At 38.0% G+C, this 23,930-nt stretch overlaps 1 protein-coding gene across 3 annotated transcripts; it reads right to left on the minus strand.

The window, feature by feature from the left end:
- Positions 1 to 1,122: 1,122 nt before the first annotated feature.
- On the minus strand, positions 1,123 to 23,155 carry elmo2 (engulfment and cell motility 2). Of its 3 annotated transcripts, none has more exons than XM_042405880.1 (23): positions 22,833 to 23,155; positions 18,491 to 18,561; positions 18,112 to 18,209; positions 17,674 to 17,714; positions 16,138 to 16,210; positions 15,984 to 16,034; positions 14,299 to 14,468; positions 14,047 to 14,146; positions 13,359 to 13,504; positions 12,346 to 12,424; positions 10,245 to 10,280; positions 9,809 to 9,859; positions 8,928 to 9,050; positions 8,293 to 8,412; positions 8,088 to 8,192; positions 7,889 to 7,997; positions 7,614 to 7,750; positions 6,366 to 6,529; positions 5,966 to 6,078; positions 5,762 to 5,869; positions 5,537 to 5,619; positions 5,344 to 5,421; positions 1,123 to 4,495 (listed from the first exon to the last, which is right to left on the minus strand). In XM_042405880.1, exons 3-23 carry the CDS (start codon positions 18,187 to 18,189, stop codon positions 4,295 to 4,297), a joined length of 2,166 nt encoding a protein of 721 aa, XP_042261814.1. In that variant the 5' UTR covers positions 18,190 to 18,209; positions 18,491 to 18,561; positions 22,833 to 23,155; the 3' UTR covers positions 1,123 to 4,294. The 3 variants fall into 3 exon arrangements, with proteins under 3 accessions (XP_042261814.1, XP_042261812.1, XP_042261813.1); XM_042405878.1 differs by having other exon boundaries at positions 13,353 to 13,504; XM_042405879.1 differs by having other exon boundaries at positions 13,353 to 13,504; positions 23,052 to 23,145.
- Between the last annotated feature and the right edge of the window lie 775 nt (positions 23,156 to 23,930).

Consider the following 23,930-nt stretch of genomic DNA (forward strand, 5'->3'; position numbering starts at 1 on the left):
GACATCTCACACCCACTTAGTAAACACAAGACACAGTGTGTCCCCTGCTGGATAAGATCTGGAACTGGGCAAAGGCTTCAGCCAGGTTAAGATAGGTTCAGATTTTTGCGAGTTAGTCTTGGTACAGTTCTCACATGCCCATTTGTTTATTAAGAGTAACTGGTCGCTATGTTTCTTCCTACTTGTACTTGAAGTAAAGAGATTTCCTTCCTGATGTAACTAAAATCTACAGTAAGAGATAGGAGTCAAAATCCAAAGTCTTTGTTGTAAAAAAAATGTGTTCTGCTGTTCAGCTGAAGCAAATATGTTTAGACAAATCGGATTGCTATCTTCCAGAAGTTGTCTTTTAGTACAAGATACCCTCTCTGTGCCTCCTGAGGCACAAAGCACAAACAGGGAGTTTCATAATTTAGTATAAAAAAGACTAACTTTAGAAAAGAGCTGTTTCACAGAGAGGCTTCAGACTGAAGCTTCATGTGAGCTTCAGCTGAAATTTGGAAGGCTTTTTGTCATCTTTTATACATTGTAACACTCTAGTAACTACAGCACTTAACTGCCAGTATGAACAGGAGGAATGATTACAGCGACCAGTGGCACGCAAGTATTATATTAAAATAGACATGAAAAAATGTGAATCTGTACTTTAAAGGTACCATGATAGGTACAAGTGTATTTACTAACAATTTGTACTACTAACACAAGCTCTCTACTCGAGTTTGTTACAGTCAAAAGAGTGAAATGAGTTGTAATGTTTAATGTGATGTATTTATTCCTTAGCATTATAGTTCTTAAGACCTGATATGCATTAAAAGTGCAGTTTGTATGCACAAGGACCACCAGGGTCATGAAAAATTTGCCATTGCTATCAAAATGATTGACAGTGTTAGTGAACAACTAAATAAGTTACTTTTTTCAGATGCTGTTTCTTTTTTTTATTCAGACATGCTTATTAACGCCGCAGTAAAATGGTCCTACATATTAATTTATTATCTTTAAAAAAAACACAAATGCAAATCTAAAACTCATTCTCTTCAATTATGTGTGTCAATATACATTAAATTCATGCAGCCTTTAATATAAAAAGTAGATAGAAGCAGGAACAGCCAGTAAAAATAAACATTCAACCGTAGTTAGACTTTGTATTTATTCACACAAAACATAATACGTTTTCTTCAATAAGGCAACACAATACTGTATATACATACAATGTTTTTTGTTGTTATTTCTTAACTAACAACATGTCATTCTTTACTATAGCTAGCAAGTGTAAATAAATAGTTTAGCAAGTCATGTGAAAGAGTACCAGATGCAAAAACTTCAAGTCATACTGTTAGTACATCCAATGCAACAACCCTTTACTCACTGTGGCATTTTGTAGTTAATGTTTTTTTTTTTAATTTTCTGTGAGCAGCTTCAGGGTTTACTGGAATTTAAAAAAAACAACCTTTTAAGCAGTTAAAACCTCCAACTTCAGTTAAAAAACAGAAAACATTTCAAATATATTCCTTTTCACAAACAGCATCAACAGCACTGGGAATTTTTAGCATTCCCATTAGCAGTATAAGATACATTAACACTGACATCATCATTAGGTGCTGGAGTGGGTGTCATTACTAAATCTAAGCCCATATGAGGTGCTTGTGGTTTGAAAACGTGGTTGTGGCTTTAAAAAAATGTGAAAACCGAAAACTTTTTTTTATTCAGTGGTGAAATGTCCTTCCACAGTAGTGAGCATGTTGACTGTACTGTACAGAGTGATGCAACGTGAAAATGTTGTGTTAGTTCGATACCCATTCTCTTCACAGCTAATAAGATTGTACAATCATTTACAAAAATATAACTCTATTCTGCATTAACAAATGACAGCAGTGATTAGTACTAGATTAATAGTTGACAGGACATTATGTGACATGAATAAAATACTCAAAAATGTTTAAAACTAACACTGTGGGTCCAAAGCAACAGTACTATAATTTATATCACTGTATACAAAGCACACAATACAGTACGCTCATACAGATACATGAGCAGTACTAGACACTCCCGATGCCTGCAGCCATGATTGTGACCTGCTTCCTGTCATCTGAGGGTGGTGCTTCTGGGATGTGAATTAAAACACGCCAACAGGGCTGCTCTTTTGTCTCTTTTGCCTGTGCACAGTGTGTCAACAAGTCTAAAAATCAAACACCAGAGCCAGCAAACACACGTGGAATGTAAAGGTATGTTTGTTTCAAACAAAACCGTTGTACTGAAGAAAAACGTCACTGTAACTTGTCACTATAATCTTTACAAATACGGTTACACTCTGTTCTAACCCCGACCCCAGTTTATCATGTGAAAGCAGTATATAAACAATTAACAAATGGTTTATAACACACTGTAATGTAGTTGTAGTGAATATTAGGACATTTTTAAGTGTTTATTACTATCTTTGTTAATAATTGTAATTCATCCTATGAGGCATTCATGGCTATTGTACATTGTAAACAGTTAATGAATGTTTGATAACACATCATATATAACAATATTTTCAGTAGTTTTAAATAGCCTATTAATAGTTTTAAACCTGCTTTACATGTGTATAGTATACAGCCATTATATATCTTATAATTAACTACTGAAGATATATGATTATATATTATTATAACAACAACGTTATACTTATATACATTAAATGTTCATTAACTGTTTATACCATCCCACCTATGAATGCTTCATAGGAGGAAACATTCATAAACAATTAAAAATGTCCTTATATCTGCATTCAACTACATTATAGTATGTTATGTGTTATAAACCATTCATTCATTGTTGATATACCGCTTATAAATGCCAAACTATATAGTGAGTGTATGACTGATAAGGCAATGCAGTGACTATGATTCAACTAAAGTGGTTCATATCATTAATGTGTTGGATGTTAGAGCTTTGGAAATATTAAGATTGTGTGGGATTCAGAAACAATTCCTTAAGATGAACAATTTACACTGAGTCTCGAACTCTGAACACACACACACACACACACACACACGCAGACATACACACTCACAGACACATACAGTATGGTAGGCAAGAGCATCTTCAAAAATGTTCACACATCACATACGTTTAACAGTTTCATTGATCCAATGGGATATATTTACTCACACCATATAATAGGCTATGAAAAGATGTACTAGGCTGAGGCGAGAAGTGATTCAAACCACCTGAAGCAGCATGAATGTTAAGTAAACAAAAGCCTTGATGGATACATACTATTAAACACTTTTATAGAGTCAATTTACAGATTAGTCAATTGGCAGACAAATAATCTGTAACGATTTTTATAATCTATTAATTGTTTGAGACATTTTTTAGACAGAAATGCCAAGAATTCCAGCCTTTCAAATGTGAACATTTGCTGGAGTTTTTTCAGTTTTCCATAATAGCAAACTGAATATATCAAACTGAAAAGGTTTTGGAACTGTGGTCAGACAAAACAAGCAATCTAAAAATATTAACTTGGAGTCTAGGAAACTGTGATGGACATTTTTCATTATTTTCTGACGTTTTAAAGATTAAACAAATAAATACTACTGCTATGTATTTTTTCTGACCTGTCAAATTCTCAACTGCTGATTGGATATCTTGACATTGGGACCATGATGGGCAGCAGGATGTTGAATTGATTGGGAAGACCGTCCTTTAACCAGAAACGTCATACTCAACAGGAGTATAGTTTAAACTCTGAGCCCAACTCACTCCACTCTGACAGCGGGGATGTATGTGATGTTTCACTGTGCCGAATCAAAGAATCTGGAAAGGAAGCTACTTCATCTTCTGTTGCCATGGAGATCACACATATGGCTTGACTGACTAAGACTAATTAGCAGATTTGTACAGCTTTCCATCCATATTCACCATCGGGCACCATCATTTTTTATCTTTCTTGGCAGGTTTATACCTTTAAATTGCAAAGACAGGCGAGTCAAGATTAAGACGTTGCCTGGAGACTGCACTGATAAATGAGATTCACTCATTGCTCTGTAGTGGACTCTGACCACTGACTTCCGTGTGAAGCTATAAACAAACTTCTCCTCCTCTGACAAACCATACAACATCACAAACACAGATAGAGGATCTCTCCCGGGTTCTGAATTGTTAAAAAAAAACAAAACAAAACATAAAATAGGCTTTTCCAGATCACACATCTGCCGCTAAATTCATCAAAAGATGAAGAAAAGTGTACTCATTCTTGACAAACACACGCATGCTTGCAAACACACACACACATACACACACACTAACACACATCTCAGCTGTAGTTGTAGGTGAAGTTATATGAGCTAGGCTCCTTCGGCACAGGGGGCGGGGCTTCTGGGATCGTGATGTTCTCAAGGTCGAGGAGGCGGAGCTTCATCTCCATGCTGATGAGAGTATCTAGGTCACTGCGTGTCAGGTCACTACCCATCTCTCTGCCCAGCAGCGCACACAGCCCGTCAGTCCAGATGCAATACTAAACACACACACACACACACACAAAGAAAGACAGAGGAATATACATGAAAGCTGACAGTTGCCAGACAGAGAAGCTATGTTTTGCTATGCAAGGGATACTACCTGAAAAGTTACAATAATTTGGAAACACGGATTTATGGAAACATATATGAAATTAAATTTGCTTGGGTCTCCCTAAGCAGCTATATTTCTTTTTGTTGTTGTTGCGTTTTTTTTGCAAATAATACTAGCTCCAAGCTCTTAACTTAAAGCTTTATTAATTAAATTTTTTTTGTGTGTCTGTGTGTGTGGGGGGGGGGGTTTGGCCACTGGAGAGGAGCGGAAATGCTAAACATTTACATGGTACCACTTTATAGACACAGAGCAAGATTAGAGTTTATTTAAAGACATATTTCTGGGCACCTGACGAATGTTAAGTGCAATATTCATAATGTTCACCATCTAGTTGTTAACTTTGTCTGCTGTTTGATGAAAGGCAGGTAGCATACAGAAGATTAAGCTTTTTTGTTGAAAACTGTCTGTTGCTGCTGGAAACATGTTGGTAAGACTGAACCAAAAGTCGTGGTGGGCCGTAAAACCAAAAAAATAAGCTGAAAGACACACTAACATGCTCCACAGAGTGGGTGGGGAGGGGTGGTAATTCTCTGTGGGTTAATCACTACTAGTCACCCCTTTCACATTACACATATTGGTTTGATCCATTGTTAATACAAAAATATTGATTAGTGCAGCTTTAAGCCCAACTGTTGCTCCCTACCTTCCAGTCAACCAGAGTCAAGAGCTTTCAGTGGTCATGGTAAAAAAGATTAGAATTGTTAATTTGTTATTGTTCATATATCTGATTACCTCATATTTGTTGGGTGCAACAAAGTTGAGCGTCTCATCAGGATCATAGAGGACAGAGAAGGCTAACTCCAGCACCTCCTGAGAGAAGCAAACAGGTCAGACAACATACTGTTCCTTCACTGAATGACGGATAAGAATGAAACAACAGCTACTGTATGTGACTAGAATGACAATGAAAATAAAATAATACTACCTTGTTTTGTTTCAGAGCACTTTTCTCTTTCATATGAGGGCAGTCCTTCCCGGTCACCACAGACTTGATATCAGAGACGGGGACTGGGAGCAATGCAAAAGAAACAATTTAATAATTTGAGAGGTTTAGTGAGGTCGGCCTCCTGACAGTTACAGTATGACCTGCTAATGACAGTGTGTTACGACGAGATGGAGCCACTTGGAGAAATATGTCAGAATCTCTTACTCTTGTCACTGAGTAGCTCAAAAGGCACTTCACCCTGAGGTGACTCATCCAAGTCCCCGTAGTGCAGCACTTTGTGATTCAGAGAGAGTCTGCAGAACCAAAACTTCTCTACAAAAGATGCAGGAAACACATCACTTAGCTCATGCTCCACAGCAGCAACACTCCATCAGAAGGAAAAGTAAATTGACTGTATTGATACAGTACCTTGCCTCCGGCGGTTCCCCAGCTTACGGAAACAGCTTCCCTCACACAGCCGGTTGAGTCGCTGCTGCTTGATGAGCTCCAGGATCTCGGGCTGAATTCTCTCCCGTAGTTCACTGCAGAGCAAACACAGCCTAAGCAACAGGCACAAGCATGGACACATACTGTATAATGTGTAAAACACTATTTACTATTATTATAGTGCTTGAGCAGAATTTGTTTTTAAGATGGATTAAGCAGTAATATCATCTGCTGCTAAAACAAGGCAAAAATCCTTAGTAGCTAAATGAGGTAATACCTCTAAACGTTTTGTCCAAACTACACTGCTGAATTTTACGTGAAAGTCTAGAAATGACAAAAAAACCTTAATCAACCTATAGCAGTAGTTTAGAGACAGACTGACATGATAGGTGGAGACTGGAAGTCATCCTGGCTCATTCTTTCTGACTGTCGCAGACGCAGAATTTCTGAATAGTTGAGGCCTCGCAGTTTATTCTTCAGCTGGTCTAGAGACGATGGCTTCATCGCCAGAGCCCTGGTGATCTGCTCACGGACCACCTGCATCACCTGGTCAGGGTTTGAACAGATAACACGGGATGAGTCAGGAAAGGTGGCGTAGTAAAAACACGGCAGACTTCCTAAATATTAAGAAGTGAGATACATGCTTGGTATTCTCATCAGCTTGCAGAGCTGCTGTCCCTTGTTACTTTTTCAGATCTACCTGCATTGGTTTTTAATGAACCGTGAGTGCTGTTATTAAGTTGTTAAACTGTAATTCACAGAGCCATTATTTTCCCCTTTAAAATCTAATTCTGTCGACAAACATCTTTCCACATCTAAAGGCATCAATATTTAAAATATATACTAAATGGTCATAGCTGTTCTGTAACAATTGATTCTTTCTCCATTCCAATGAATGTGATTGATTTAAATGTGCTCATCTGGACAAAGTGCTTTGAATTGAAATCGACAACATTAAGAATTTAATTGTCATGTATTATTTAATAAACCAAAAACCTTTCAGCTGTCTGCTCCAGCGGGCTGCTCAGTCACAGACAGCAGGAGAATTCAGCAGCAGCTACAGTAGTTATGGATGTATGTGGCTGTATGAATGTCAAGACTGACATTGATCTCTGATTAATTGAAGGCAGCATAATTCAAATATTTAGTTGTTTGCTTCTTACAACGGCATATTTTAATGAGATTTGACTGACTTTAGCAGTTTTAAAAATTCAGCATTTTTTGGAGCCCTTTCTTTGGCAGTGCATAAACCATCTCAATCTATCATCTATGTTTTACTGCTCCTGTCTCTTTCATATTAAAATTTACTGTGCTCTGGACAGCGCTGCAGCAAATCCACACTAGTTTTGAGAAGAAAGGATTTTGCTCTACAATAAATTCAGTTCTATTTTTGTCACGGCTGTCATATTCACTGTTGTTATACCATGACGTTTGCAATGGTGGAAAAATCCCATTACATGCCCATGTATGCCACAAGCCATGTATGACATTATTAAAAATATGTCTTTATAGTCTGATTTAGGGGGAAAGTCACAGTGAAAGTTGAGTCAAAGAAAGGACTGTTAAAATGTGTGTATATCCTATATATGAATATAAATGAGTTTACTGAGAGAGTGCTTTAATTCCAGACCTTATTGAAGTCCTCAGCAGTGGCCCTCATCTCCTTCCAGGTTTTATTAAGTAGCTGGATGCAGACACAGAAGAACTCCTCCCATGCCCGGTCATGGGTGAAGAACATGGGGTGGTAATCATTGCAGCCCTCATTAGCTACACAAAAGAAAATATTTCAAAAAACAAGAAACAAAAACAAAAAAAAAGTGTTTCTCTCACACACACGTATCCTAGACTGGAGTACAGTTTCTGAAGACTTCTACAGCAACAAAACCTTTTCTTCTTTCTACTTACGCAATTCTCCAACCTGGAGTATCTCACACAGCATTCGAGTGAGCTCGATGGCACATCGGCCAAACGGACATTCGTGCTTATCCTCGCGGCTGCTGTTCTCCAGGACAATCTGTCATGAGTGAGGAGAGATGTTAGGTGTGGTTGACTTCTCTGCCTCCGAGAGCTGAACATCAAAGTCATGCCTGACGCCAAAACTAACCCTGATGTATGTGTCCTGGTGAACCTTGGCCAGGTACAGCATGTTGTCCAGAGCCAGCATCCCTGGAGGAGTCTGGGTAAAGTCCATGGCTGGGTTCACGTGATTCTGCATTCAAAAACAGAAGTAATGTGAGCCAATTTTTAAAAAAAATCTATGTAAACAGCTACTTTCACAGAAGAAACTTAAATCTGTAGTGAAGACTCACAGTGAAACCCAGCATCTTGTAGTCCTTGGTGTACATTGCCTTCCTTTTTTCTGTACCAGTGGGATCATTTTCCCCATCGAAGGCAATCCTACGCAGCTCAAAAATGATGTCTCTCTGAGCCTGAGCCACAGCAAGCCAACATGTTTACAGCATATCAGCAAAATAGTCATGATACTCATGATAGCAGCATAATAGAAAACATAATTAGGTGATTCTGTGGTTAGCAGATGGCAAAACAGGATTTTTGTGTTGTAATATTATTTTTTTGAAAAAAAAAAGTTTTTTGCCTGTTGTACTACAGGTTAGTGTGAGACTTGCAACGTGTGTTTGCATCTTCAAATACCACATAGAAACTGTTAAGAAGAATTGATAAAACAAGTAGTAAGAAGATTAAAATCTACTGATCTAATTTTCACATTTAAAGCAGCTTATTGGGATGATAAAGCTATCCATGTGAGAGAAGGTATCTGATTATCAGCCATTAATTTAGCCAACCCACTGATTACTTACATTTCTTTTGAGTTAAATTCTTTTCAATTCAAACAGCATCTGTTGCGGTGCGTTTAGTAATGTGGGAAACAGTTTAACTGGATTATGGTGCATTGAGGAAATACACAACTTATTTAAATTTTTACCTGATCATTAGGATCCATTTTGGTCATCATTCGTTCCTCCAAAAGGTTGAAGGTCAACACCTGCAGCACATACAGCTGATGTGCCATTTCTGCTTTGATTGGTCGATTTCCTCTTATAACATGCTGGAAAAGAAGAACCTTATGTTAAAAGTAGAGCCACGAGTAGGTTACAATTTGTGCACCAATATCAATGCATGAAGTCACAGAGCACAAAACAAATCCGCCCCTCAAACTAAAAAGGAAAAAGCCTGATAAAATCTTTTTCTCCCATTAAAGACAAAAGACTCAAGACAGAAAATCAATAATCCTATTATATGCTGACTATGTTCCATATGTAATGTTTGCAAAACATGGAAAATTGAAAATAATTTGACAGATGGTATCCTAATCATTGGAGCTGCTCTGGGATATTTTCTTGCTCCAGGAAGCAGAACTGCAGCGTCTCCCTCGCTTGACATTTGCAGCCACTTCAGTCAGACACTTCCAGTCAGTGCCAAAAGGAATCATTTTCAGAGCCGATTTTGATCCACTTCATGGACCTCATGCCATATCACATTTGCTGGTACTGCGTCACAGCTCTCCAAGTGAGTAAAATCTTTCCACTTTCTGGACTGCTGGTCTGCTGGGATGAAACTCACAGCCCCCAATGACCACCAAATTCAACAGAGGATAGTCTCAAAGAAGGTTGAACAGAAATATTTTGCATTTAGAAAGATTTTAATACTAAATCATTTCAAACACACTATGTTTCTGATTTTAACGACACAGTTTATCTCCTTATCTCAGTATTCACATCTGAGTATTTCACTGTCGTGTGAACTCTGGTGCGCAGCTGAAATATCCAGCAACATTTTGTTTTGTGCTTCAGGCTTGTTACTCACATTGAGGATGATGGATCGCAGGTGTTTCTGGGCCAGAGTGCTTGCCATTTCCTGAGGGTAAAGAAAGAGATGCATCCACCCAACACACAGGTCAGACACTTTACAACACACAGCAAAGAAGTAATTTTCTTGACTCAACCTACAGTCGATGGAAACTTTAGACAAATTCTGAAATGCAGCAACTCTGAAGCTACATTTCCAGCACTGCTTTGGACCATTTGTCCTTCACACCTTCTGTAAAACATGATAAAACTTGAAGTCTAACTTCAATCCGTCAACACAGTCTGTCTGCTGCTGCAGCCCGCTATGGTTCTATCTTAATTTGCATGAATTATGTAATGGCTTTCTGTGACACAGAAAGAACTAAAAAGGAGGAGGAGGAGAAGGGCTGTGGGGTGGAGAGGATGGTATGAGATGCTGAGGGATGTGTACTCACAGTGAGGTGCTGCTCCAGCGGGTTAGTATACTCCTCCTACAGGTTGAAGGGAAGGAGGAGGGACGTGGGTGTAACAGTAATGGAAACAAAGAGTGCACACACATGGACCATGAGATAAAAGGGATACATCACCGGCACAGCATGCAACGGAATAAGAACATGAAACAGCATAATGTCAAATAAAAAAGTCAAAGAGTAGTCATGACAAACATATTTGACAACCACACATTTTTGGTTTTATACAACTGGATTTTAAATTATTACACAAACCTACGATTCATAAAATGTTATCATCCCACACAGGAACAGGTTCAAATAAGGTTTACACATGAAAATCACTGGGATGTCATAGTTGCCCTCCTGACTGTTGTGTTTATCACATACTCTTGATTACAGATTTAAAACCAATCCTGGATTTTTTTTTTCTTTCATTGTAAAAAAGCCTGTCCAATAATGAAATATTCTAAAGAGAAAAAACACCAAAATTGAAGATGTTGGCTTGTGACCAGTAGCACTGCATCATTTCAAAATGTAATATGTATATTACTGTAACAAGTCATTTTAATCAAAACAATAAAAACTGCAAGTGTGAAGAAAAATATGCATAAATCTAAATTTTATAGAGGAACTTCACACTAATGTATTTAATGGGCTGTAAACAGGCATTTAGTACTGTTCAACTATCCAACATGTCTCTCTGGTGTATTTATCTCACTCACGCTGACTCACTTCGCCCTCCAGTGGTCAACAACAGCAGCTGGAGATGTCAGTATGATGAAATGATGTCTTCTTAATTAGTTGTAAATGCCTGTTGTTCTTTAAATTATGTTTTATGTCACCTCAGACTATTACAAGTTGCAAAATGTTAATTGTTTCACCTGTAGGGTGCAATTATTGAGCTTCTACTGTTCAATTTTTTGTTCTCTCTATTTTCCTCCAGTTGAACTGATCATTTTGTAGGTTTGATACACAACAAGACAACTGCTTTGTAATAGAACAGTGTTAAAAGTGTCTCAATGCTGAAAATACATTAGTGTTTTAAATTAGTATCAACTGACAAATCAAAATTAATTAAGTACGATGAAACCTCATTTAAAAACAAGACATGATATAGAGACAAGACAGTGTGTGAAATAGGATGAGACGCTGCAGTGTGCTAGTGCATTATGTCATTATGTGGTGTTATCACTGCAGAGTGAGCAGGGCACAGACATATGAGACATTATGATAGTGATCAGTGACACACTGAACAGACATTCAAAGAAGCACCTGCTTCCTTTAGTTTTTGTACATTTGTCTGCGCTACAGAAATATTTCAGATTCAGAATTCATTTGTTTGGGATGTTTCTATCTGTAACTGTAAAATCAAACTGGAAGGAGATTGAAGATATTAGTGAACATATATCATTCAAATAATAGACAACTCAACATTTATGCAACATTCTACATAACATGCTACTTAATGTTATATTTTAGTTTATTTGGATTATCTGAATAATTTTTCAAGCCACATTTGTGAAATTGCACACACTGCTAACAAAGCAAAGTTTCATTCAGTCATCTCATTGATGATGTAACACTGGACAGCATTGATCCTTGACTTTGATAGAAAAGAGCACATTTCATTGATTTTTACCTAAAAATAAATCCTTAATGACTGCATTCTGAAAAGTGCCATCTGAGCTCTTTGTCTGTTTGACACAGTCATCCTTCACTTACAGCTGGATGGCTGGTCTACCTCACTAAGCTTGTCTGAAATAACTGCAGCATAACAAATGTGCAAACATAAAATGGAAAGCAAGTACTATTTTGAGTGAGCCCATCATTACAGCGATGACTGCCAGACAGAGTCTACAACATGACAGCTGGCAGACAGACGTCTTCTTATGAGAGTCATTAGTAACTAACCTACAGCTGCAGACATTAGCAGCTCTCTCATACCAAAAAACATTTGACTATTATGGATAAATGTCAGTCTATTATGTATCAATGGCTTTCTTTAGAGTGTCATGTGAGGATGAGACATTACAAGTATTCCAGTTAGGTCCATCTATTATATCTATTCAGTTTAATTTTCTATACACGAGTGCTGTGCACTGACCTGCCGTCTGTCTTCTGGTGCCTTCAGGAAAAGAGCATTGATGAGAGCGATGGCGTACGTCTGGATCTCCTGGTTTGACCTGAAGGAATATCAGGCAACATAACAACCAGTTAGAAGCATCATGTTCCACAATTCTCCATACCGAATTTAAACTACAGGCTAAAAACTATACTACATTAGAATTAATCTTAGTTTTTAGTACTTTTTTTAGTACTTTTACTAATACCAGGGGTGTGGGTGCAGGATTTTTAGACACCTCTCTTTCACACAATCAGTTTTAATTAATTGTATAGAGATTCAAACAGGACAGTTATTTTTTGTTTTGCGACATGGTCAGAAAAAGAAAGCTTAGCTTAGAACATTTCTGAATCTTTTAATGTCAACAAATCCCATAAAAAGATAAAACCCAACGATTAATTGATCCTACGTACTAACTCATACCGCCTGTGTTGCCAGAGTCTGATATGGCTCATTTCTATCATTCTGCTCATTCCGATCCCACACACCATCCTGCTGCTGTAAATACTCACTAGAGCACCAAATGTGTATTAATCCAATGTTTAAAGTAGTCCCTGAACAAATACACTATTTACTACTTTTCCTAAAAAATACAGTGCCCAGCTGTTCAAGGAAATTACTTTTTTGAAAAATAAACTATACATTTATGACCTGTTTTTAAGATTTACATCTTCAGTAGGAAAAAATGGCTTGGGAATGAGTGCCACAGACAGAGTGGGGAAGTATTGAGTGATGGACTACTGCATTGTTGGTTTTGGTCTTTTCAAGGGATTTGTTGACATGAAATAAAATCCAGAATAACATCAGCTTTGGTATTGAATTGAAGTCATCTAAACATCCTGAACTCACCCTTTAAAAAGTGCCAAAAGTCAAATATCCTGGCAAATTTTACAATATTTTACTTCCTAAGTTACCCCATACGACTACATTCACTCCTCTGCTCCCCATATCAGAGTGCGGGAAGCCCCTGTGCGTGTGTGTGTGCTCACACTTGCAGGTGCCCGATGAGCTGTCCCACGGTGATTTCCTGTGCCACTCGGTGGTAGAGGCTGTGGCTGTTGAGCACCATGCTCTCAAGGATGGCCAGAGAGCGCTGCAGGATGGACACATCCACCATGGGCTGGTTCACATAGCCTGCAATCTGTGTAAAGACAGGGGAGAGAAATTATGAAGATAACAAAACATAGAACATTGAAAAACAGACTTGTGTTTTCAACAAGTCAACTTTTTGGAAAAAACAGTCTTGGTTTTAGCTTGACCGCTGTGTAAACATGTAATCTTCAAAAGATGAAAAACATGAAAATCATTAGTTTCAAGGTTTTTACTGGGCAGCATTTTAGTTGTGCAATGAAAAAGTACATCTTTACATAAAAGAGTTCTGTAAGTTTCCTCTGAGTGACTGTCAAGGCCACATTTAAGTTTTCAGAAGAAAACTAGTCACACACACACACTGAGGAAGCTCGAGATAATGTGGGGAGTTGCTAGGCAACAGCAGCACCCACTCATTTCCGGCATGTAGGAAGAAAGGAAGGTCAAGTTAAGTTAAATAAAAGTGTATGAATAAAAAAAGGACTAAAAAGATAGACCTTGGAATTTAAAACTGTGGGAATTTGTCCAGTAGGCTCTCTATGAATCTCTAATGTGTCTGTCCGATGATTTGTTCTTTTGATGAAGAACCTGTACCTGTTTGATGAAGGAGAGGGAGATAAGGTCCCAGGACACAATGCCGTGATCCATTAGCTCCAGGAAAGCAGTGAGAGTGAAGGCCAGCATTTCACCAAAGCTGAAGGAAGAAGGGAACAGTCAGTGCAGGCATTTTTACAACATTTGACCTGATCCAACATGAGGAGGATTAGTCAGGCCTGGAAAATACTTCACTCTGTTATTAATGTGCGAAAAGAAACATCAGTTTCAGAAAAATAAAAAAGTGCCTACTGGGTGCCACTCTCGACAAGACGGGCCAGTGTCCCGATGCCCTCCATATTGATGAACTCTGTGGCAAAGGTTGGGTCTGCAGACAGCTTGGCAAGCTCTTTTAGAGCCTCCAGGCGAGCGTCGATACCGTGGGACTGGATCCTCTCCAGGAGCTGACGAGCAGCACGAGCCTGTCAATCATGAAAAACATTACTTCAGTGATACAGTTCACTTCACCAACCATGTCACTGATGTATTTTAACCTTTATGGAGTCAAATACATCAGTATTACTCTGGAATATTTTTAAGACTATGACTTATGCTTTCAGTGCTAAACAACTATGACATGTAAGTCCTAATTTTACATCATATGAACAATTTAAAAAAAAAAAACTGTACAGTTTAATATGTTTTGACCTGACAAAGGATGGTAGAAATAAACTTTCTTTTGCATTTAACAGAAATTTTGGCCATGTTGAACTGATTTGATGACACTACAGTCTGTTCAAAGCAGCATACATGACATAATTTGTATGACAGTCAGGTCAAGTGTCACAACAGCTTCATCTAATAGCCTATATGCTATAAATTTGACCTGCTCTTTGTCCCAAATATTATTCTATAAAAGGCTAGTAAGAGAACTTTAAAAGACATAAAAGGGTTTTATTGATGATTTTAAGGTGCAGAGCTTAAAAGATAATTCTGGTTAATTGTAACATAATTTTGTGATTTTGCCCATCACTTCACTTTAAATTTGGAGATTAGAAAGGCAGTGTGCTCAAGATGTTGTTAATTACTGTGTGCATGGACCTACGGTAAGGTAACTATAGTAAATATTGGTTGGCCAAACCTGAACCAGGATGTTGGTCGCCAAACTGTGATGGATGGATGAAGGATGTAATTATTTTACTGTTCACCTTTGTTTTCTCCTTGAAATAAGTTGAGGTCAACATGATTGTTTGTGACATGCCTGATTGCCTGATTGCTTGTGTTTCTTGCCCTGTCTGATTTTTTAGAAATGTTGGCACATTCCCGCATCTCAGCAATTCTCTTGGCAAGTACAGTGTTATTATTACTGATAGGAATGATGGCCAAAACAACAAGAATAAAACATTGGAATGATAAACAAAGCACAGCCAAGTGCGCAATGCATTTTGTAGCACTTTTGGTATATTCGTGGTGGAGGCGTGAGAGGCACCCACAGTGCACTTGGAAGCAGGGTGGGATTAGAAAGAATATATTATCATACATTATTAGTGAGTGAGTTAGAGGCTGTTGCTATCAACCGTGGCAAATCACATCAGCTCCTCTCATTCCTTTAAAAGCAATGCGCTCCCCACCATGATATACTGACAGTTTGGTAATGGAGTCCAGACCAGCTTGTCCAAAAAGAAAATGATGTCTTTTTGGTTGAAGTCACAATTTTAGAGACACAAAAAATCCATGTATGTATAATCACCAAGTGCAATCACCAGTGCAAAGCCAGTGAAATGGCATGTGGCTGCGCAAAAAACAGGGCACCAAGAGTCTGTTCATGTGTTCAGACTTTTAAAGTCACTACAAAATTAGATTCAATGAATTGGATGGAGAGTGCAAATATACATGAGTGAATCATACAAACAGATTACTGTGTCTTGTCTTAAAGATATTATAATTTCAAATACATCGTAATGAAACACACAACTGAGTAAGCAAAAGTGACTCACAGGAGAAATGGCCAATCGAAGGATGGTCCCATTCTTGATTTCACTGCGGCTCTGAATGATAATAAATGATAATAAAGGTGGAGTGTTGCCACATGTTCAGCACTCATTTACAATGTCATTGTGACAAGATTAGGGAGAAAACAGCAAAGCTCACCTGCTCAGTGATATAAAGCTGAGGGCCATCAGCATAACGCAGAGCAAACTGCTCTGAGCCTGACAGAGACCAGCTGAGGATGGAGAGAGAACGTCTGATGAGAAGTACTAATAGTATTAATCAGTATTCATTTATGTAAAGATACCAACTGAAACACTCGTGTTTTACCAGGATGTGCGGGAATGTTTTTATGCAGCATACTCTAGTATGCATGAACAAAAGGTTGCTGAAAGTCAGTTTGCTCCCTCCAGCTGCTGTATTTACACGACTGGCAAACTGAGAGATTGTGGAGGAGAATTATTCAGTAGGTGTTCACAGTAAAGTGAAAAGAATTTTCTGTTTCAAATGGGAAAAAAATGGAGGCAGAAGGTAGGTACAGCCAAGAGGTGGATGGGTGAGATAAAATTTGCAATATTCATCACTAAAGTAATAAAGACAAAAGAGCAAATAAAAAACAGAAAGATACCAGTGACGCCGAAGTTAAAACACAAGAGGAAATTATAACAGATAAAGTAAAAACAGTGGCTAAGAACGATTATGAATGTTTTTACATGTGTGAACCACTGGAGTGATAAAACAGCTGTTAGACCAGCTGTGAATGGACTGATATGTTTTTAGTCTTGCATCATAATCATCCACACATTTGATATTAAGGTAGATTTAAGAACCATACACTTAATTTTAAGGTAAAGATTGAAATCAAAATTTGTATACCACAACCCCCAGTTTATCAAAAACACAAAACTCTGGTTCTACTATGACACAAAAGCAAGAGAAACATCAACATTTTTCTTTCCGTACTTCCTGTTCTGCCTGGGCCAGCAGGAAGCCCAGCCCCCAATGACAGCAACTCAATAGGCTGGGCTGTCTCATAAATAAACAATTTGAGCATAGACCTGTTCAAGTGTGTTAATGTGTAATAACTGACATAGTGTCATTTGTGTGCCTCTTGGTTGAAATCACAAAAAGATCTTTACTGATTTTCTGCACAAATAGACACTAATTTACAGCACAGAGAAAGAGGTGGACTGCTGTTCTTCTTTCAGATCTTTCAAGTCAATAGACAACTAGATAAATTACCTCTAACATTATACATCATTAGCAGTGAAACCAAAGAGAACATTTTGAACAAAGAAGCAAAGATTCTCCAAATTATAATGTACAAGCCACCAATTATCTTGACTGTGGTTTTGTTTGTTTACAGGAGCGATGCAGAACAAATGATGCTTAAAATGCAACTTTAACCTTTTGTAAATAAGTGTCAACAGCAATAAATCTTTGCATGTGATGATGATCTGCTGTGCTAGTCTATCCATCCAAACCGCCATGATGAGCAAGGTGATCACAATTCAAACTAATTCCTATACTTAATCTAAATAAAAACTCACAAATTCTTTAGGTAATATAGGAAAAAAAAGACCCAAAGAAATATAAAACATTGTGATTTAAGGTAATATATAAGGTAATTAAACAGAAGGTCACAGACAATCAAAAAATCATCAGGAAAATATTAACATATGTAGGAGTAATGCTTACCCATCACACACTTCACGAATAATTGAGGTCAAAGGTCTTTTCTGCAAACAGAAAAAAAGAATACAGACATGCAAAATTACCTCAATAAAAAGGCTGAAATGAAACACGGATTATCACTACTCACACTGCCATGTTTTCTTTTAATATGACAATGATGACAGCCTCTGGCGGGAGAGTATGCTTTTTAAAACAAGGCTGAGCAAAATCACATTTCTTAAATCTATTACTCATGAAAGGTTATTTGTCATGACAACCTTTGCAGGCGCTGTCCTGTATTCCTCTCAGCATTACTCATAGCTTCCATATTCAAAGATATCAAAGCAATGCGTAATGTTCCCCTCTAACAATCAATCAATTGGAACGGTTTAGACAGGCTAGCTGACGTTATTAGAGGCAAACTGGAGACGTCTTTAATGTCACGTTTTCACATGTACAGACCTGGTCCATCTCTATAAGCTGAGCATTAGCACCAGGCCATTCAATAGCCACCTTCACGATGTCAGCTGGGGGTGGCATGGCTGTCTTATTGTAGCACCCTACAAAGGAGAAAAAAAAAAATCAGATTGGCTGGTAATTTGTGATCTCTAATAAAAACGTCCTCAGACAGGTTGTCAAAGCACTTTTTAAAACCACTTTTAACTTCTCTTGAACGCTGAATTGCATTTAAATGGGGCCCTAGAATAAATGTCACTAACATTGTAAAGTGGGAACACTCATGTAACTGTATTTTTAGGTTATTTATAGGTTTTATAGGTTTTGTAGGTTTTCAGTGTGATCATTTGTTAATTTCTGAAGTACTGCAGAGGTTATACATCACCTAGTGGAGAAGTGTTGATGGAGGTCAGTCACTCTCACAGCTCTGCTGTACAAACCACTGTGTCAGCTCCTCTGTGAACACAGAAACCCACACATTGGTCACGGAAAAGCAAAAGCTGTTTTCCTTAAACTCCAAGAGCTAATTTTTCCCCATCCCTGCGTTTCTTCTGCTCTGAACTGAATCTGTCAGTGAACGGATCAATAAGCATGACTGTTTTACAAAACCACCCCCACACACACACACACACACACACACACACACACACTCATCCTGACTGGGTCGAGGCTTCTGCCAACTGGGCTCTGGTGTTTTTATTGTGAAGGAATAAACACACACAATTTAATACTCAGCGCAATGCTTCCATGGCTGGACTTGTTATAAAATAACTGAAATAGTTCCCAACCAATATATCAGCAGGACAGATATTAAACAGCATGCTAAACAATATACCAGTTAATTGTAGTTATGCCCCAAAAGCTGTGCAGATGGTTACAAATGAGAACAAAATGGGAAATAGCTGTCTGGCCATCTGCTCTGAAACTACATTTTATTCCTAACTCTCATGCTGATCATATATTAATTGTCATTCAATTTTTACGACTGTTTAATTTTCATATTTGCAAAGTCAGACTATTATTTACCCATTACCATTTCTGCCTATTTCATTACCCCTTTCTGCTGCAACTTTAACACTAAATTGTACCAGCGGATGGACACTTATGAACTTATTTCATTATCTGGAACAACCATTTTAAAATACAAGAGCAAGAAAGACACAGCTGGGAACAGTCTCTGGCAACGGAGAGAGATCTCTCTCCGCTCTGACTTAAAGGGAGCATGGAAAGCTGTCTGACAGATTCTGCTGGTGATTGGAAGAAAAAGACACAACTGTTCTCTGAATGGCTCTTTGAATTCAGGGTGCTTTCAGGATACAAAACACTTACAGCTGCTCATTTGAAAAGGAAATCTTAATCATTACCAAACTAAGGGGTGAAACAAACCAGCCTAAAATGACCGTCTTCGCTAAAGATTTACCCGATCGGTGTTTTCATTTCCAGCTCTGCAGCACAGTTTTTTGTGACTTAGAATGTTTGTCTGAATCTATAAATATGTTACGTCGACAACAGCTGTGACACCTGACACCATTATCCTTTGATCACTCATGAAATAAAGCACATTTTGTCCTTTCAACGTTTTCTTTTTAGACAACAGAGCATCTTTGCACTACAGCTGCTGGCTCCTCATGATGAAAACATCTCAAAGATGGAATAAAAATTTAAGCTGTAGTTCTATGAATAACAAGCTCGGCCTGCATCCTTTCATCTCAACAACTTTGGATTATTGCATTTAATTCCTCAGAAAATCTGTCACAACAGAGATGAGCAGAGTGAGACGGGGATGTTATCTACTCTAGGTGATTAACATCGACTACAAATTAACATGAACTTGGCAAATAGTACGGAGTGAAAACTGATTAAATTCAGATTTCAACCAACCATCTGATGGAGAGATGGCACCACCCCCGCACCTTCATGCAGACTGTCCAACATGCCTTCTTCCAACATTGGAAGAAAGGACACAAGTTCAATTTTCAGCACTCATAACCAGCTACCACTATCATAATACAGCATGTAGAACTTTTGATATTTATGGTTTATGATCATCTATAAATAAAAATGATATCAAATGGGGTTTTATATCATAATAATGATAAATAATTGTTTAATTTCGGAATGTAGCTGGAAATGACAATTTTGGATTCCCAATATCATTTAAGAAATATGGACTAGACAGTTCAACAGGTGATACAATATATAAACAGATGATGATAAACAGAAAATCGTAAGCTATCTGAGAATGTTTAGGGTTTCCTATCCAATACTGTGAAATAGTTTTAAATTCATGTTTTTTTTTAAAAAGCCTGATTATTGTTGATTAACCATCAGACAGAACAGGGCCACACTGGAACTCTACCATTATTCACTTACTGAATGTGTTAACTAAACTTTCAGACAACTACCGAGGGGAATATTAAGCAAATTAAATGGGCTCCATGTGACTTTTATCAGCCTCTTTCAGCCACCTGGGAAGAACGCACATCAAGTAAAGCTTACAATGGCTCATGACAGATATTAATGAATGAGGAACCATTTAGAAAGCAAAGTGACTTATGGATCATGGCTTAAATCCTAACAGAAATGGCTTGTGAAATGGTAATATACCACTGTGCAAAATAACTGAAAATGAAATGTCTTGCTAGCCACTTATTGAAAGCCAGAAATCACAGCAACAGACCAAAAACTTTACTAAACCCTTGTAGGCCAGTAAATATACCATGACCTGATGCATTTGGAAAACATGGTTGTTGCAGTTCTGTTTGGCAGTTCTTTCTCAAGCTTAAGTAATAATGAATATCAGAAAATTGGACAAAGTTATAAATGCAAGCTTTGAATCAAAGCTGTCTGTGTAAAGGAGGGAAGCTGAGGAATAAAACAAAAATGATTTGCATTGATACTCAGAGTCGGAAAAAAAAAACTTCTGCGACAGGTACTTACGGTCATACCCATCAAGAGGTCAGAAAAACAGAATCCACTATACAGATTCAACAAGGTGCTTTTTGAGTCTGAACTTTGTTGTGTGGTTGCATTGATATGCATTATACTGTAAGGCATTTCTAGCATTGTCTCCTCATGTAAATGAGCTGGGCAAAGTATTAGAAATACCTTTGAATATAATGTATTCCACAGAATATGACTTCTCTGTGGCAGAGAGACATAGATTTTTCATAGCAGGAAACCCCTGGTGTAAATAATAATATTAATTAAGTCTGCAATCCATTAAAGTGTGCTATTTCCAGGGCTCTGGTATTTGTTTGGATCATTGCAGTGGCTTACTGGTCACTTAATGGAACCAAGCCATCATTAATGTTATTATTTCCATCTGTGCTTTTCCTGCTTTGATAAGTCAAAATGTCCGCTGTGAAAGAGGTCAACTTGCACTGAACTAACTAAACTGAACATTTTAATTAAAACAGTATATATCGCAGGGTTAAAGACCTTTTTTACAGCAGAAATATAGACTTGTTATAGCAGAGGAAGCACAGGTGGCTCTGATTACATTAACAAAGGCTGTTTCATTTAAATGAACAGAATACCACGACCTTAAAATTTAATATATGTGCTATAAATATAACACACCAATGCATCATGTTACTATTTACACCTGTGCTTTTCCTGCTCTGACATATAAAAATGTTTGCTACATTTAATTCAGATGTTTCTATTTCTCTGGATGTCTCAGTACAGTTTAACATACATGTGCTGATGACAAATGTTTTAGCATAAATCCCAGAAAAGTGAAGTGATATGAACTGTTTTCTGTCCCTTTGATACTGTTGTTCTTTATCCTTCTTTTCTGCAACTCTGTCATCTGACTGGTGTGTAAGCTGGGTTCTGGGCTGCTGTACTGGGAGGTTTAAACCATAGACCAGTATATAAATCTTTATCTTTATATACAGTCAGTGGTTTTAACTGGACACCAGTAGCCACAGCGCTGTGGTAGCATAGCAACAACTGCTAAGGAGCTGCAGCATGAACAGAAATCCCACAATGAGGTCGGAGCTTCCTGTCAAGGGACAAACTTCTTCTTTCTGTTCTCTCAGCACCACCCTAATGTTTCTCACGTAATGTTACTATTCTTATAATGTGGTTTGAGCTGGTTAAAAATTGAAAAAATATATATACACGCACGTCTACTGTGAAGCGCCTAACTTTTATGATAGCTAGTCAGCTAGTTGAGGCGGAGTGGCGCCCCCTCTGGTTAACTTACATAACCCTTATAAAGAGATGGCTGCTCCATTAGTGGAGAAAAATAACTTTCCTTCATAATATTCACGTCACAAGATAAACAAATTAAGACTGATTTGCAGTATTTTTATTTTTTATTTTTGCATGAAACGCCATAAGCTATCCTGTTGCATCCTGAGAGACGAGCCGTTGGTTGGCATGATCCAGCACTAACTTACCGTTAGCTACCATCTCTCAGACGTTACTGTTATCAATACACAGTTCTTGTATTAGAGCCCTTCATTAAAAGTTATAAAACGGTTTAAGGCCTGATTAGCTGCTAATCGATCAGGCTGCATGGAGCTACGGTGACCAGAAGGAGCTCTGACAGATGCAGCATCGGCGTCTTTTGCAACCTTGTGGTAATTTAGCGGAATCAATCACAACTCGTGATAACGGTCGCTATGTTAAACATCGGCAAACACACGACAACACTACCTCCTGCCATCATTTATTTTTTATTTTTTACTGAAAGTAACACTGAAGGGCACACTCACTCGCTTTTACAGTCAGCACCAGCGTTATTCCTCTCAGAAGGCGGCTAATGTTATTCAGTGAGGCAGCCAGTCCCTGTCTGCTCCTCCATTGCAGTCATGATGCAGCTGGTATCTCGGCCGGCGGCTGTTCAGATGATGTCCTGATGCCTACAGGCTTCACTCTGCCCGGCTGTATGATTTAACTGCAGGGCTATAATGTCGATGCTCCGTGTGACTCACCCTGTGTGACTGGGCCATCGATGATGCTCTCAGTATCCCCCCACCTCCTCTCTTCAGATGAAATACTTTTGGAGAGGAGACACAATTATTCCACGCCTTGTAGGCGGGACACAATGTAAATGTCACTGTCTGCAAATAAGGTAGGCCCTTCATCATCTCTATCACTTGTGCACACTCAAACTGACATCTTCCTTAAAGAGCCCCTCCAAACATGTTTTAAGATGTATGTAAAACACTCTACTTTGAATAATGATGTGTCTGATTTGTTTTTCCACCAAAAAAGTTTAATTATCTTCTTAAAATCTTTAACACCTACTCCTTCTCCCTCATTAAAAATTACACAACCATGAATATGCAAATGTATTTCATATCAGAGGTTTACCTGTTGGACACAAGATGTCTCCTACTTCACTGTAAAGTCCATTCTCAGTGTTTGTGCACTGGAGACTTCAAGTTTCCATATCACACTTGTCTAAATTAAATATTGGACCAGGATTGGCTTCCGAACTATTAGTGATTTCACAAATCATGCTCAGAGGCCTGCCCCTTAAAATTGGATTTTTAATGAGCACAGAGAAACTTTCCACTTTCAGCAGATGAATGTGAAAACAGCCTTCTAGTGTCAAACTCTGCACAGTGAAGCTCAAACATTCAATAGTAGGAACAAGAATGAGAACATATATTTGAGTGGAGGGGGACTTTAAACGCACTCTGATATTGTACTGAGGATGCAACATCACTGTTTCTCTATATACAAGTGTTTGACTTCTGTATAAACAGTGATCAACAGTCATATCACTGACAGTGTATGGCTTAATTAGACAGAGATAGAGTGTGTGGGGTGTAATTATTTGCTACTATATAAATGATGTGGTTAAC

Source organism: Thunnus maccoyii, chromosome 3, assembly GCF_910596095.1.
Source record: "Thunnus maccoyii chromosome 3, fThuMac1.1, whole genome shotgun sequence".
Taxonomy (NCBI): domain Eukaryota; kingdom Metazoa; phylum Chordata; class Actinopteri; order Scombriformes; family Scombridae; genus Thunnus; species Thunnus maccoyii.